Source organism: Girardinichthys multiradiatus, chromosome 14 (assembly GCF_021462225.1).
Source record: "Girardinichthys multiradiatus isolate DD_20200921_A chromosome 14, DD_fGirMul_XY1, whole genome shotgun sequence".
Lineage (NCBI taxonomy): Eukaryota > Metazoa > Chordata > Actinopteri > Cyprinodontiformes > Goodeidae > Girardinichthys > Girardinichthys multiradiatus.
In genome coordinates, this window is record NC_061807.1 from 26,700,205 (window position 1) to 26,712,772 (window position 12,568).

The window sequence follows — 12,568 nt, forward strand, 5'->3', positions numbered from 1 at the left end:
AGAAAACACAAACGGGTAAGGTTTCCCGTCACAGGCCTGAACAACCAAACTCAAACAGCTGTAAGGATTCAGTTACATTTATGCCATCTGGGTTTCGGTTCTCAGGAGGTCAACTGGCCGGACCACGAGGTCTTTGACCACCTCTCCGATCCCTCCGACATGGGAGACCTCTCTGTGGGCGACGCAGGGGAGACACGGAGGGGTGTGGACAAGCTTTCAGACACCGCCGTCATACCCACACTGCCTGTTTCTGTTCAGAGCCAAAACAAGAACCAGAACCTGCACAACCCTAAAGCAAATGACAAGAGGTGAGGATGCAAGAAATGTCTTTGGATTTGGGTGGAACAAGAGGATAGTTTGTAATGTTAAGATGAAGTCTTTTTGTGAGTGCATCTGATACATGTAAAAAAAAAAAGCTGAACTTAAGAGAAACATTTTTTGAAATATGCACCACACAACAAATGAGACATTAACTTTAAGTGATTACCTGAAAAGTATTGCTTTGTAGATGTAACTTTTTCAGGACTGAGGTACAGTTGAAGTTTCACATCTATAACCAGATGCAGAAAAACAAACTACAGACTGAATAATGTGGAGCTGAATTGAACCTCATGTTTTTGTGCATCCGCAGGAGGAAATTCGCTCCTCTGGACTCCATCGGCCGTTTTCAGATACCCAGCTCCCGAAACCGAAAGGTAAGAAACAGAAAGAGTTCTGCAACATTTCTTTGTATTCCTGACCCTGGTAACGATGTGTAGAATCTTCTCTGTGGGGTGGCAAAATAAACATAGCTCCTCATTCCTGACTTCTCCTTTTCAGCTGTTCTAGCTTCTAAATTATTCATCTGATTGTAAATATTGGCAGACTTAAGCGAGAAGCTATTTTCACGTTTTATTTAAATGACATGTTCTATTGTCTTTCCAATTTTGAATAGTTTCTAAGAGAAATATGTCATATCAACTTAATAACCCAGGGAAGTCATAGAACACTCATTAAAAGTTCCTAGACACCAACTTTTATTCAAAGTAAAATATTTTTCTAAGCTTTTCAGTCAGTCTTCTACTGCAATTTTCAATTAAATTTTAATGTGTTGAAAAATGTAAAGAAATATGCAGAAACTTGGAGGGAAACATTTTTAAACTATGAGATGGAAGAAACTTTCATAAAACAAAACATAACTCTAACTGACTGGAGTTGGAAGGATATACTTTTTAATGCCCTCTTTACATTTTATAAATAACTAAAATTAAAATAAAAACTGTCTTTGACAAGAACTGGTTTTTCTCTCCTCAGGAAAAGAAACACGTCTACGGGGAAAACTGAACGACCGCTCCAAAGCCCCATCCAGGACTGTTCTGGTGTAAACTTTATTTATTCAATACTTTGTATTTAATTCACGACCAAACTAAGTGGGATTCTTTTCAGACATCTCCCTCTAGTGGTAGAAGACAACCATGACAGTTATGTTGTGTGTCTAAATAAACTCATTTAATAAACATTTTCTATTAAATTCTTTGTGCTTTCTTGTACCAATAACCCCACAAATCCTGTATGATCCCAAATATTTTTTTTAATTATTATTATTCGAGCTACAGTTAAAGAAAACAATATCAGCCTGCAGAAAATATAGACTTTGCTTGGGTATTCTCTCTTTTCACTTTCACATATGTACAAGTTGTCGGAGAACAGGATATGTACACAGAACTGAAGTTGTACAGAGAGTGCAACTACTCCTGGAGACTTGCTAAGACTCTCCCACCAACAACAAAAAAATACAATGGTTAAAATAAAAAATATGCCACAACCTACGCAGCCTCAACTTATATTTTTGTACACGACTTTGTTCTCGAGGCGAGAATGTCCTGAAGTGGGCACATCTCTACTCCCACTTGTTGGGAAGACAAACAAAAAAAAGCCAAGAAATAAACAGTTATGTGAAATAAAACATATTTTACAGCCATTCATAAACGAGCCTTGGGTCAACTTGACAACGCAAGGAGCCATAACCAGTCATCTTACAGCAATAATAAACTCAAACTCTTATAGAGATGACACCATAACACACAAAAAAAAAATAATATAGGAACAAACCACGAAAAAAATAAACAAATTTAACAGCGTTCCTCTGCAGGTCGGCTTCTGATGAATGCTTAACAAGCCAATCAAAGACATTCAATCACCTCGCGGATGCAGTGGAGATGTATTTGGGTTTACATTTTTCTCGACTGCTGGAAAAGAAAAAGAAAAAACGTTTGTGCAGCATCTCTGAGATGAGTTTGCCAATTTTAATGAATGAATCAACTCTTGCTTGAGAAGAGTGAGATTTTCATATTTTTTTTTTAGTTCAGTTTAGTTCAAATTTCAATTTCCAGAATGCCATGAAAAATAAAAACAGCTGCCCATCAGGCATCTTAACATAACTCAAGCAAATAACTGGAGTGACAATTTCCTTTTACAATAATTTACACATTTAGGTTGATATAAATTTCCATCCAACTTGGACTCGCCAAGTCAAAAAGCACCTTCTGGAAAAGTGGTCAAATATATGCAAAAATTACAAGCATAAAGCCAATTAGTGTGGGAATTATTAACAAATAAATGATTCTCCGCTGTTACCATTGTGCCTCCAGTTCTTTACAGCAGCCGAAAAGAAATGAAAAAGAAACACGTGAGGGATAAATATATATGGTTTTTGATTGTCAAAATAATTTGTGCAACTGCAGAGCCAGTTGCCTCCCAGGTGAGAATGTAGGCTGTTTTGGCTGTAGGCATCAGAGGAAGTGAGCTGTCCTGTAAGATCTTAAATGTCCTTTTTGTGTCCCGACCGCCTCGAGTCTCTGCACTTCTGACAGTAAAAAATGTCGGGAACGTTGGACTTTTTGATCTTTGCGCATGACAGGTGCACCCATATGCCGCACTGGTTGCACTCAATCATTGGGCGCCCGGCGAACGGCTTCCCGCAGTAACAGGTGATCAGGTCCCACGAGTCGTCCCCTGTGGTTGGTGAGGAGATCAGAGTCGTTACATATTGAACATCCCTGTCAACAGCGGCGATACTGAGAAACAGAAGGATTGTGTCATACCTGACTCCACCATGATATCTTCATCTGCGATCCACGTTTCGCCCTCGCTGGAGCTCATCTCCGCCTCTCTGATGGATTCATCTGGCTTCCCCAAGCCATGAGTGCTGGAGGTGGAACCCCCGTGCGACGTCAGCTCCTCCCTCGCGACCCGTACGTCGGCGTGAGAATTCCGCGTCTCGGAGTCCGTCTCGCTCTGAGCAGCGGAGCTCTTCAGCTTCTTCGCTTTCGGCTGTTTGGAGGAGTTCTTGCTGCGCTTGATGCGAGCCCTTTTCTCGCCCTCGCTGCTGCCGCTATCCGGCGCCGTCGTGGCCGAGCCCAGAGAAAGCTTTTTCAGTTTTTTGTCCTTCTTGCGTTCAGCTTTCGCGCTACTCTGGCTTTCGTACAGAGAATCTTTAAGGCGCATTTTGTCCAGCAGGGTGCTGTCAGAGTGCATGCGCCGAATGCTTTTGCCCTTATTGGCCCGGGCTTTACGCACAAACGTATGGATGGTGTGAATGTCGGAGCTCCCGTCTGCCCATGTGTTGCTGATGGAGCTGCTGCCCCCGCCGCCTCCATCTGCTGACAGTCCTGAACTATGCGCAGAGCTGGATGAAGTCGGAGACCAGGAACTTTCCTGTTGATCAAACATGAACAATAAGAATGCACCTCCATAATCGTACAAACAGGAAAAATCTAACTTTCCGTTTCAAAACTCCATGTCTCCCCAGACCGGAAATGTGTACATTTTTGCAGGACTTTTCACGTCATCCTGGACATTTAAGAGCAAAGCATCATTTTACTGCTTTTATGCCGCACAAGGAGCAACTCGAACTTGCTGAATCTGATCTGGATTAAACTAAACTAAAACGTTTTAGTAAACGCTCAAAAATCTGAGGTTTGATGGTTTGTCTGCAACCTGAACCAGACACAGCTTAACACCCACAGCTCCCATTTAAAACCCTTCCTTAAAGATGTTCTACAGACCAAAATAAAGCAGTAATACACCATCCATTTCAACAAGTGTGCATTTATGTGTGGGTTCTCTGTCAGGAACTAAAAAACAGAAATGATCAACAAGTTGAACAAACAGCCAACGTCTGATAAGACAAAAAACATGATTTAAACAAATTGGTCTAAAAAGTCCTCATTAGGAATGTATATTTGGGGTAAAGGAAGAAAAATGAGCAACGAACATTTTTCATAATTTTATACTTCGAAACGGATCAAATCAGTTTCCAGACTTCAAGACTAAGAACCCAGCGAATATTCGTGGCTTTTGAGCGTAGTTACATTTTCAGTAGTGAGAATATTTTAGTTGGCATTTAAAATTCCTTCAGCTCTTCGAACAGCAAGTAAACTACAAGAGCTGCTTGTAAGATGCTGCAGATTTAAAAACACCTCTCAGTAAAAACAAGTTTGCCCCGACAGCTTTGTCTCTCCCAGCAGTTTCATTTGTTTGTAATTTACTTTAGTTTCTAAAGTCTTCCACAGCAGTTGAGTCCAATTCCACTTTTTGAGGGCCAACATCCAGTATTTAAGATGTTTCCCAGCAGAAACCCATCAGATTGGTATTAATGGGTCATTACTGGGCCTCCGTGGCACTTGATTATTTATTTGAATCAGATTTGCTGAAGCAGGGACCCGTCTAAATCATGCAGAGCATCAGCCGCTGAGGGCTTCATTGGGACACAACTGTTTTAGTTGCTGAAGCAAATGCTAGAAAGCTAGAACTGAAGAACAGTTTTGGTGCCCCATGTCAGCTGCAAACATAACCCCAATTAAATGAAACACAGCTAGCATTTGTAGTAACAGTTTGATAAAACAGCTCACCTCTTTCGGACTGGGGATGTAACCAGCGTAAGCCAGGACAAAGCTGCAGAACTTGTTGAAGTCCTCAACAGTCCTCTTTTTCCTTTCTGGGGGCTACAAAAAGTGCAAGTGTGCTGTTAGAGGAAGTGACTGTCACACAAACTTTAGCCTAACGCTGACAAAAGATGAATGGCTAATAATAATAAATGAACTCACCAAGGTTTCCGTCTTACACGACAAAAGCGAATCTGCAGGAGAGAAACAGAGAAAACCCTTCTTTAAATCCCAATTGAATCTGTTTGGGTAAAAACAAAAGCCTACCATTTATGCGACACTACATGGTTGCCTGAAGACGAGTCAACTAATACTGGCAATTAGCTGGCTAACCCGGGCCTTATTATGGGGATTATTAGCGACAAACATGTCGGGCTCATTGAACAGTCTGTTTCGACTAGCATCTTTAAACTCCCAACGGCGCCGAGAGATGAGAATATCGGCGAAATAAAAGTCGAAGAAAACCAGCCACACGACAGCCCTAATAGCAGACACCCACGTATAACCGCCACAGAGCTCAGCTATTCATCCTCTGTGGAGCAGTTTTTAAAACCATTCACGCTCAGATCAACACGTTTGTATCAATCATATTAAATCAGCACAACTATCAGTAGGTTTGTTCTTTGAAGGTGTCACCGGCATTTAAACCAAGGTAAAGCTAAAGGGATAAACAGCTTGCAGGTATAACGGTAAATTCAAACCAAATCGTACTACTTTAGTCATACACACACGGATGACTTCTCATGTAGCTTTGACTTCTTATAGACGTGGATTGTGCGGGTCAACGACAAATTGGTCACTTCACGTTGGCGTTGCTTGAAATGGAAGTTGGAAGGACAAGATGCTTGTGGGCTAACCTGGTGCTAGCAAGGTGCTGCTAACGTTTTGTCGGGCGTGTCTGGTTCATTAAACGTTTTTAGATTCGAGCCAGAAGTAAAATGACATGCTAATGCCATAGTTTAACTAGTATCTTGTCAGAAAACACGAGTAAATATAGTGATATTGGCTAGCCTGTAATTAGCTTTTAGCGTTAGCTACTGGATTCGGCGCGTTAGCCAACTAGCCGCGCATATACTATTTTACTGTAAACCTACAATAGTCACATTAAAACTGCATATATTTTACAACAGGGTTATTTTCTCAGTAGTTTAACAACATTAAGTGGATTAGTCGGAGGAAAGCAAAGCTATTAATACAGCCTACGCAACTAAAACGTAGCAGTTGCATTAATCACAACTTAGGGGCTTAAACCCCGTAAAACGGCCGTTGACCGTTAAACATAACGTCGTTACGGTGCAAATGTTGGTGCAATGGCTAAACGATTCTCACCATACATACCTTGGTGGTCGGACATTATCTCGAGCATTGTCGCCTAGCCGACGAGGCCCCGATCCAAGTAGAAGCCGCTTCTCGGCTAGCCGGAGAGCAGCAGCCTTTCCCCGGCGTGGTGGTACTTATCGCCAACTTGGCACTGACAAAGAGCCAAGGACACTAAGGACTAGGGGGAGAAACTCTTCTTGAAGATGATCCACAGTAGGGTCGAACTTGTGAATATCCCGTCTGCAGTTAACCGAGCACAAAGCACTTTTTTAAAAGTCACAAAATAGTAATTCCTGTGTCGCCTAGTGTGGCGAGCTATTTAGATCCGCGTATTTCGAGCTTGCATTCGAGAAACCCATCGTTAAAGAGAAGAAAGAAGTGTATAATGCTTAATTTGGCGCAAGTGCTAAACACAAATCCATGGCGAAAAGCTCTCGGTTGAAGTTTGTCGATTCTTCTCTGGAGGTGTACAAATCCACTAGACTTTGGGCTTTATTCCGCGCGGCAGCAACCTTTCGAGAAGGGAGGGACCATTAGAAAAGATCGCTCACAAGAACGCAGCGGGAGGGACTGTTCTGCTCTGATTGGTTTCTAAGGTTACACAGCGTTAGCGGATTGGCTGTTAAAATGACAGAAGGCGGGATCACGTCAGAACTGATCCAATCTACCACCAACCCTCTTGAAGCGGCTAAGAATTTATTTTAATCACGAATGCTGGGTAACGTAGTCTTCACATGACAGTTTGCTCCCAAACGTACGGTGGCAGCAAACGCTTTAAAACGTCTTTACCCACAACCCAAGGTAACAGGAAGCATGGGATATGTTGTTTTATGGTCGTGAACGATCCAACCATACTAACCAAGCAAACATGCTGCTGCAAAGAAAGCTTAATTGTTTAGTTTTCAGCTAATTTGAGTTTACATTGGTGTCGTAACGAGATGCTGTTCGTTCACCGTGTAATTAACCCAACGGTTATCTTTTTTGCCGTTTAAACATGTGCTAATATGGAAGCATGCTAACTAGCCGTAGCTATCTTCTGTAGTCAACCATGTTATCTGAATTACTGCAAGGTATTGAGACTGGAGGGATTCTTATAATACGAGGTAAAAAGGTTTTAAGGTTTAAGTTAACCTAATGCATTGTATACACGCAAGGTTCTTCCTAACAACATCCATCTTTAACAGACTCCTGTAGTTACTCAGGACGAGATCTTCTGAAGAGCTTCATCATCGCTGCCTTAAACAGGTACAGTGCTGTCACACATCCACATGAAGCTGGGTTCAGCGTCCCTCAGCAAGTTGCAGAGAAATCACACATTTTCTGGCTAGATATCTGATAACTTGTTTCTTTAAACTGGTTGGTTTAAATTATTTTTTTTTAGAGAGTTGAGGTTGGGTCCATTGCAGGAACAACCCCATTACCGCTTATAGTCATCATCACTAAATGTGATTATTACCTGGAAGAGCAGTGTTACAGTAGATTGTGAAGTGAGTTTAACATTAACATGAGCTGTGGGGGTACTGTCCAATAAAGAAGCCCCCTGCTCCAAAATCAACACCGTTCGACTTGACTGAAATCTGCAGCTGCCTTCTTGGACAAAAAAAAAAAAAAAAATGTCTTGATAAAGGTTTATGGAAAGACAAGTCAAATATTGAGCTACGTAGCCACAATAACAAGAAGTATGTGTGGAGGAATTAAGGTGAGACTTTCAAACCTAAGAACACTGTACAAGCTGTCAAGCATGATGGTGGCAGCATCAGGCTGTGGGTCTGTTTCACTGCCAGTGGTACTGGTGCATTACAAGAAGTGGATGGAATAATAAAGAAGGTGACCTAGCTTCAAATTCTTCTGATTAATGTCTAATCAACTGGTAGACAGTTGAACTTCGACACAGTTGAGAATTTAAACGTAGCAGTGATCCTAAACACACATTAAAACTGGTTTTAGAACTGATAAAGCAGACTAACTTTACCTTTCTGAAATGGTCTTCCTAAAGCCCCGACCTCAACCCCAATAAAAATGTATGAACAATGCATAAAAGCCGGGCCTGTCGCAAGAAACCATTGACTTTAAATGAGCTCTACCGTTTCTTCTAAGAAGAGTCAGAATTAGGCCAAAAGTTCGTTGATTGCAAAAAAGGGTTATTTCTACAACTTTCTATGGGACATTTATCCAAATACTCTTTGAGTGTATGTATATATTTGGGCCTGGCTGTAGAATTGTTAAGTTGTATCTTGTATTTGTCAGTGCAGACCCCAATCAAGAATGATTCAAACGAATCATTGAAGGCGTCAGATTGCGTCCGCCGTGCATGCATGGTTTCTCTCCAGGGACTCAGGCTTCCTCCCACAGTCCAAAAACATAACTGTTAGGTTCATTTGGTCTCTCTAAATTGTCCTCAGGTATGTGTGTGTGCATGGTTGTCTGTCTTTTGTCTCTGCGTTGCCCTGTTATGGACTGGCTACTGTCCAGAATGTACCTGCCTCTCGCCCAATGACTGCTGGAGAACGGTACCAGCCCACTGTGACGCTTCAAGGAGAAGCGGGTATAAAGTATGGATGGATGTATATATTTGCACTGAAACTATATATATATATAATCATCCCTTTTCACATATTTTCTGATGCCAGGGAGGAGGTTGTACATGTCCTATGTTTTGATGTGAGTGAAGAGGAGCTGAGAGATAGACTGAAACCATTAGACACTCAGAGGTAATTAAAACAAACATAAATGTCATTGATTTTTGTTGCATTTTCATCTCGTTATGTTAAAAAAGTTTCTTTGTCGCTTAAACGGTTGTTTTGACAATAGATGCAGTTATATCTTCAGCAGATTGAACAGTTTCTATGGCTTTTACAAATGTATGGTGTCACATTTAATCAATTTTTAACTCCATAAGCAGGTGATGATATGCTCAAAGTATGCATATTGCTTGACCTTTTTAAAAAAAATGTACTCACATTACAATCACAAACTTCAATGTACTTTAACAGGATCTTATCTGATAGACCAACACAAAGTAGTACGAAATTATGAAGTGGAAGGAAAGTGCTACATGATTTCCAAGACTTTATACGAATGAAATCTGAAAGTGTGGTGTGCATTTATATTCAATTCAATTCAATTCAAAAATACTTTATTAATCCCAAAGAGAAATTAAATAATTCAGTCCCCTTAACTCTGAGACCCCCAAAAATAACATTCAGTGGAACCAGCTACCTTCACAAGTCACTTACTCAGTAAATAGACTCCACCTGTGTGTAATTTAATATTACTATGAATCCAGCTGTTCTATAAAGGGAAAATACCTCTCCACTTCACCCTGAACACAACATCCCAGTGGTAAAACATGGTGGTGGTGGCAGCATCATGTTGTGTAGATGCTTTGCTTCAACGGGGACAAGGAAGCTGCTGAGACTTGATGGGAAAATGGATGGAGCTAAATACAGGGTAATCCTGGAAGAAGACCTGTTAAGAGTCTGTAAAAGCCTGGAGATTGAGGTGAGGGTTCACCCTCCAGCAGGACAACCATAAACATAGAGCCAGAGCTACAATGCAGTCATTTAGATTAAAGCATATGCTTGTGTTTGAATGACCAAATCAAAGTTCAGATAAAAAAATAAAAAACAACAACTGGTAAAGACACTGTAAAAGACTGGTTTTGGTTTTCTATAGTGCTCAAGAGGATACGAATGCATGCCACACATCTTCAGATATTTTTCAAAACATTTGAAAAATATGTATTATTGTCCTTCCACTTTACCATTGTGGAGAACTCTGTGTTGGTCTGTCACATAAAAACCATTTAAGTTTGGGGTTAAGGGCCTGACAGACTGTGGAAACCTTTAAGGTGTATAAATACTGTCGCAAACCACTTGAATCAAACCAAAAACCACATTTTCATTCGCTTCATTTCAGGTTGCATATTCACAATGCTTATTCGGACCCTCTCGGGTGGACTGGTCACCCAGCTTTCACAGTTCAGCAGTTCAGTTTGGAGGATCTTACAGGCTTGATCAAACAAACATCACAGCCAAAGGCAGCTCTGCTGGTCATCGACTCTCTGTCATGGATATTGAGGCATATGACTCCGCCTACTGTCTGCAGGACACTTCAGCAACTCCGAAAAGGTGAAGACTGGGATACGTTTAAGCTTTGGGATGATGAAGAACTTCTTCCATTGATGTATTAGTTATCGTTGTCATTAGGGGGAGCTGTGAGAGCTGTTATTGGCCTTCTCCATACGGATATGCATCAGAGGGGCACCGTGGGAAGCGTCTGTCACTTGGCAACGTCTCTCATCTCTGTGGCACCTGGAGTGAAGGGAAACGAAGCAGTGGCAAAAATAACAAAGCGCTCTAAATCAGGAAAGGTTTTGCAAGATGTAAGGAGCATTTGTAGGTAGGTTACATTGTTAGACTGCTGCCTTGCTATGAATTACTGACAGCTTTCATTTTCCCCCCAGGAGGAGATATTCTGCATCACAGAGGATCTCACAGTCACCATTCTGAGCAAGCCCAGCCACCCTGAACCTAAACAGAATAACACAGAGGAAGAGCAGGTGCAGTTTAACACATCCTGAACAGAGTCGGGACACGCAGACATGACAGGTGCTGAAACTGATGCTCCTTTTTGCGTCAACAGGCGGACCCAACAGCTAACTTGACCTTCAACCTACGACTGTCTGATTCAGAGTTAGAGGCCAAGCAGAAACTCGCGCTTCCTTTCGTCTTCAGCAAAGAGAAGTCAGAATCTCTTCAGTGATATTGTGTATCCTTACATTTCAGAACTTCTGAAAATTATATGTACATATTGAAAATTGTAAGACCGCCTTTCTTTTAATGTTGCAGGAAAACGGCTCTGCTCCATCCAGGTCCAGGTACTGGACGAATTCTGTATGAGCCTGATGCCAATGATGACTATGACCAGGAAGACCCTGATGATGATCTTGATGTCTAGGCTTAAGGCATGATGAACTGTGTTAGCAACACTGAAGTTCTTTGCTTTTTTTCCTCTTTGCAGCTGAAATAGCGCCGCTGTTTGAAATTGTTTTCTTTATGTTGTCTTATTGAGCTTTAAAGATGCTAAACCACATTGCCTGTGATTTTCTACAAGCCCTATCTTCATTCTTTATAAAAATGTAAAGGTTTTTCTTCATTTTACACTTGATTTTTTGTTACGTTTAGTTTACCAGGTCAATAAACAACTGATGCTAACTTTTTTTATGAGTTGTTGAAGTGTTTTATGAAAGATGTACTTGCTGAATCAGTGGGGTGGCTTAGATATACCTCTTCGGCAGGAGTATCCAAAGATAAAACCTGCGTACGGGGTCAAGTCGGTTACTTTCTGAGAAGCTAAATTCTTTTGTGCCAAGTGATCATATCTTCTGATATTTTTCTGAGTGTCACAATGACTGGACATTTGTTCCTTCTGTCAAATCCCAAGGAACAAGGCAGAAAAAACAGAAATCATCTGAGAAGAATTAAAATATATACCTCTCAAATGTTGCATCGCTGTCAGTCATATTAATTGTACTCATTCTTTTTTTTCTCAGGAATTTATATTTTTCTTTTACAAATAAAAAGAAACTGATGCATGTATATTTATTAAAGGCCCTCCTGGTCAGTACTTCCTAGAACCAGCTTTCAATGCAGTCCCAGCTGGAAGTCTTTTAGGGTTTATCTCTACCAGCTTTACACATTTATAGACTGAAATATCTTTCTACTCTTCACAAAATAGCTCAGTCAGATTGAATGGAGAACCTTTGTGGACATTGATTTTCAAGTCTTCGCACAGATTCTCTAATGTATTTGGGTGTGGACCCACTGGGCCATTCTAAACAACTGGTATATAGGTTTATTAATCACGACAATAAAGCAAATATGTATAATAAATACAATTATTCGAAAATACATATAAACCAAACTGCAAAAATAGATATAATCTTAGTCACCCTAAAACGCAAGAGCTCACTTTTGCCATACAACCAGGGGTGAAAGTGAGCCGGTACTGCGTACCACTAAAAGGTTCTGCGCCAGTACGCTGTACCGGGAAGAGGGAAGAACAGGTCTGCTATGAAGCCTTCATCCAGAACCAGCTATGGCTGCAAAAACTCACGAGCACACAAAGAAGATCAGATCCGCTACCAACAGGAAGTCTAAAACACGACTTAATCTGTTTATAAATGTAGCTTTTTTCCCCTCATTCCAAATAGTTTCTGAACTGTTCTGCTATGATGGAGCCTCAATGCTCTTGCTTTCCTTCTCTCTCCTCGGAGTTCGAGGCTTTAATGAACGGCCAGCGTTTAAAACGAGCACCGCTAC

The 12,568-nt window shown here is 41.1% G+C and overlaps 2 protein-coding genes across 3 annotated transcripts; one reads left to right on the forward strand and one right to left on the reverse strand.

Annotated features, from left to right (window-relative positions):
- Positions 1-1,550: 1,550 nt before the first annotated feature.
- phf23b (PHD finger protein 23b) lies at positions 1,551-6,765 on the reverse strand. Its single transcript, XM_047386124.1, has 5 exons — positions 6,264-6,765; positions 5,088-5,119; positions 4,893-4,985; positions 3,084-3,696; positions 1,551-2,994 (listed from the first exon to the last, which is right to left on the reverse strand). The coding sequence occupies exons 1-5, from the start codon at positions 6,289-6,291 to the stop codon at positions 2,801-2,803; spliced, it is 960 nt and encodes a 319-aa protein (XP_047242080.1). The 5' UTR covers positions 6,292-6,765; the 3' UTR covers positions 1,551-2,800.
- A 66-nt stretch (positions 6,766-6,831) lies between these two features.
- On the forward strand, positions 6,832-11,466 carry elp5 (elongator acetyltransferase complex subunit 5). Of its 2 annotated transcripts, none has more exons than XM_047386125.1 (8): positions 6,832-7,046; positions 7,430-7,490; positions 8,876-8,956; positions 10,164-10,375; positions 10,454-10,629; positions 10,711-10,806; positions 10,890-10,990; positions 11,096-11,466. In XM_047386125.1, the coding sequence occupies exons 1-8, from the start codon at positions 6,980-6,982 to the stop codon at positions 11,202-11,204; spliced, it is 903 nt and encodes a 300-aa protein (XP_047242081.1). In that variant the 5' UTR covers positions 6,832-6,979; the 3' UTR covers positions 11,205-11,466. The 2 variants fall into 2 exon arrangements, with proteins under 2 accessions (XP_047242081.1, XP_047242082.1); XM_047386126.1 differs by lacking the exon at positions 6,832-7,046 and adding an exon at positions 7,048-7,348.
- Positions 11,467-12,568: the final 1,102 nt, after the last annotated feature.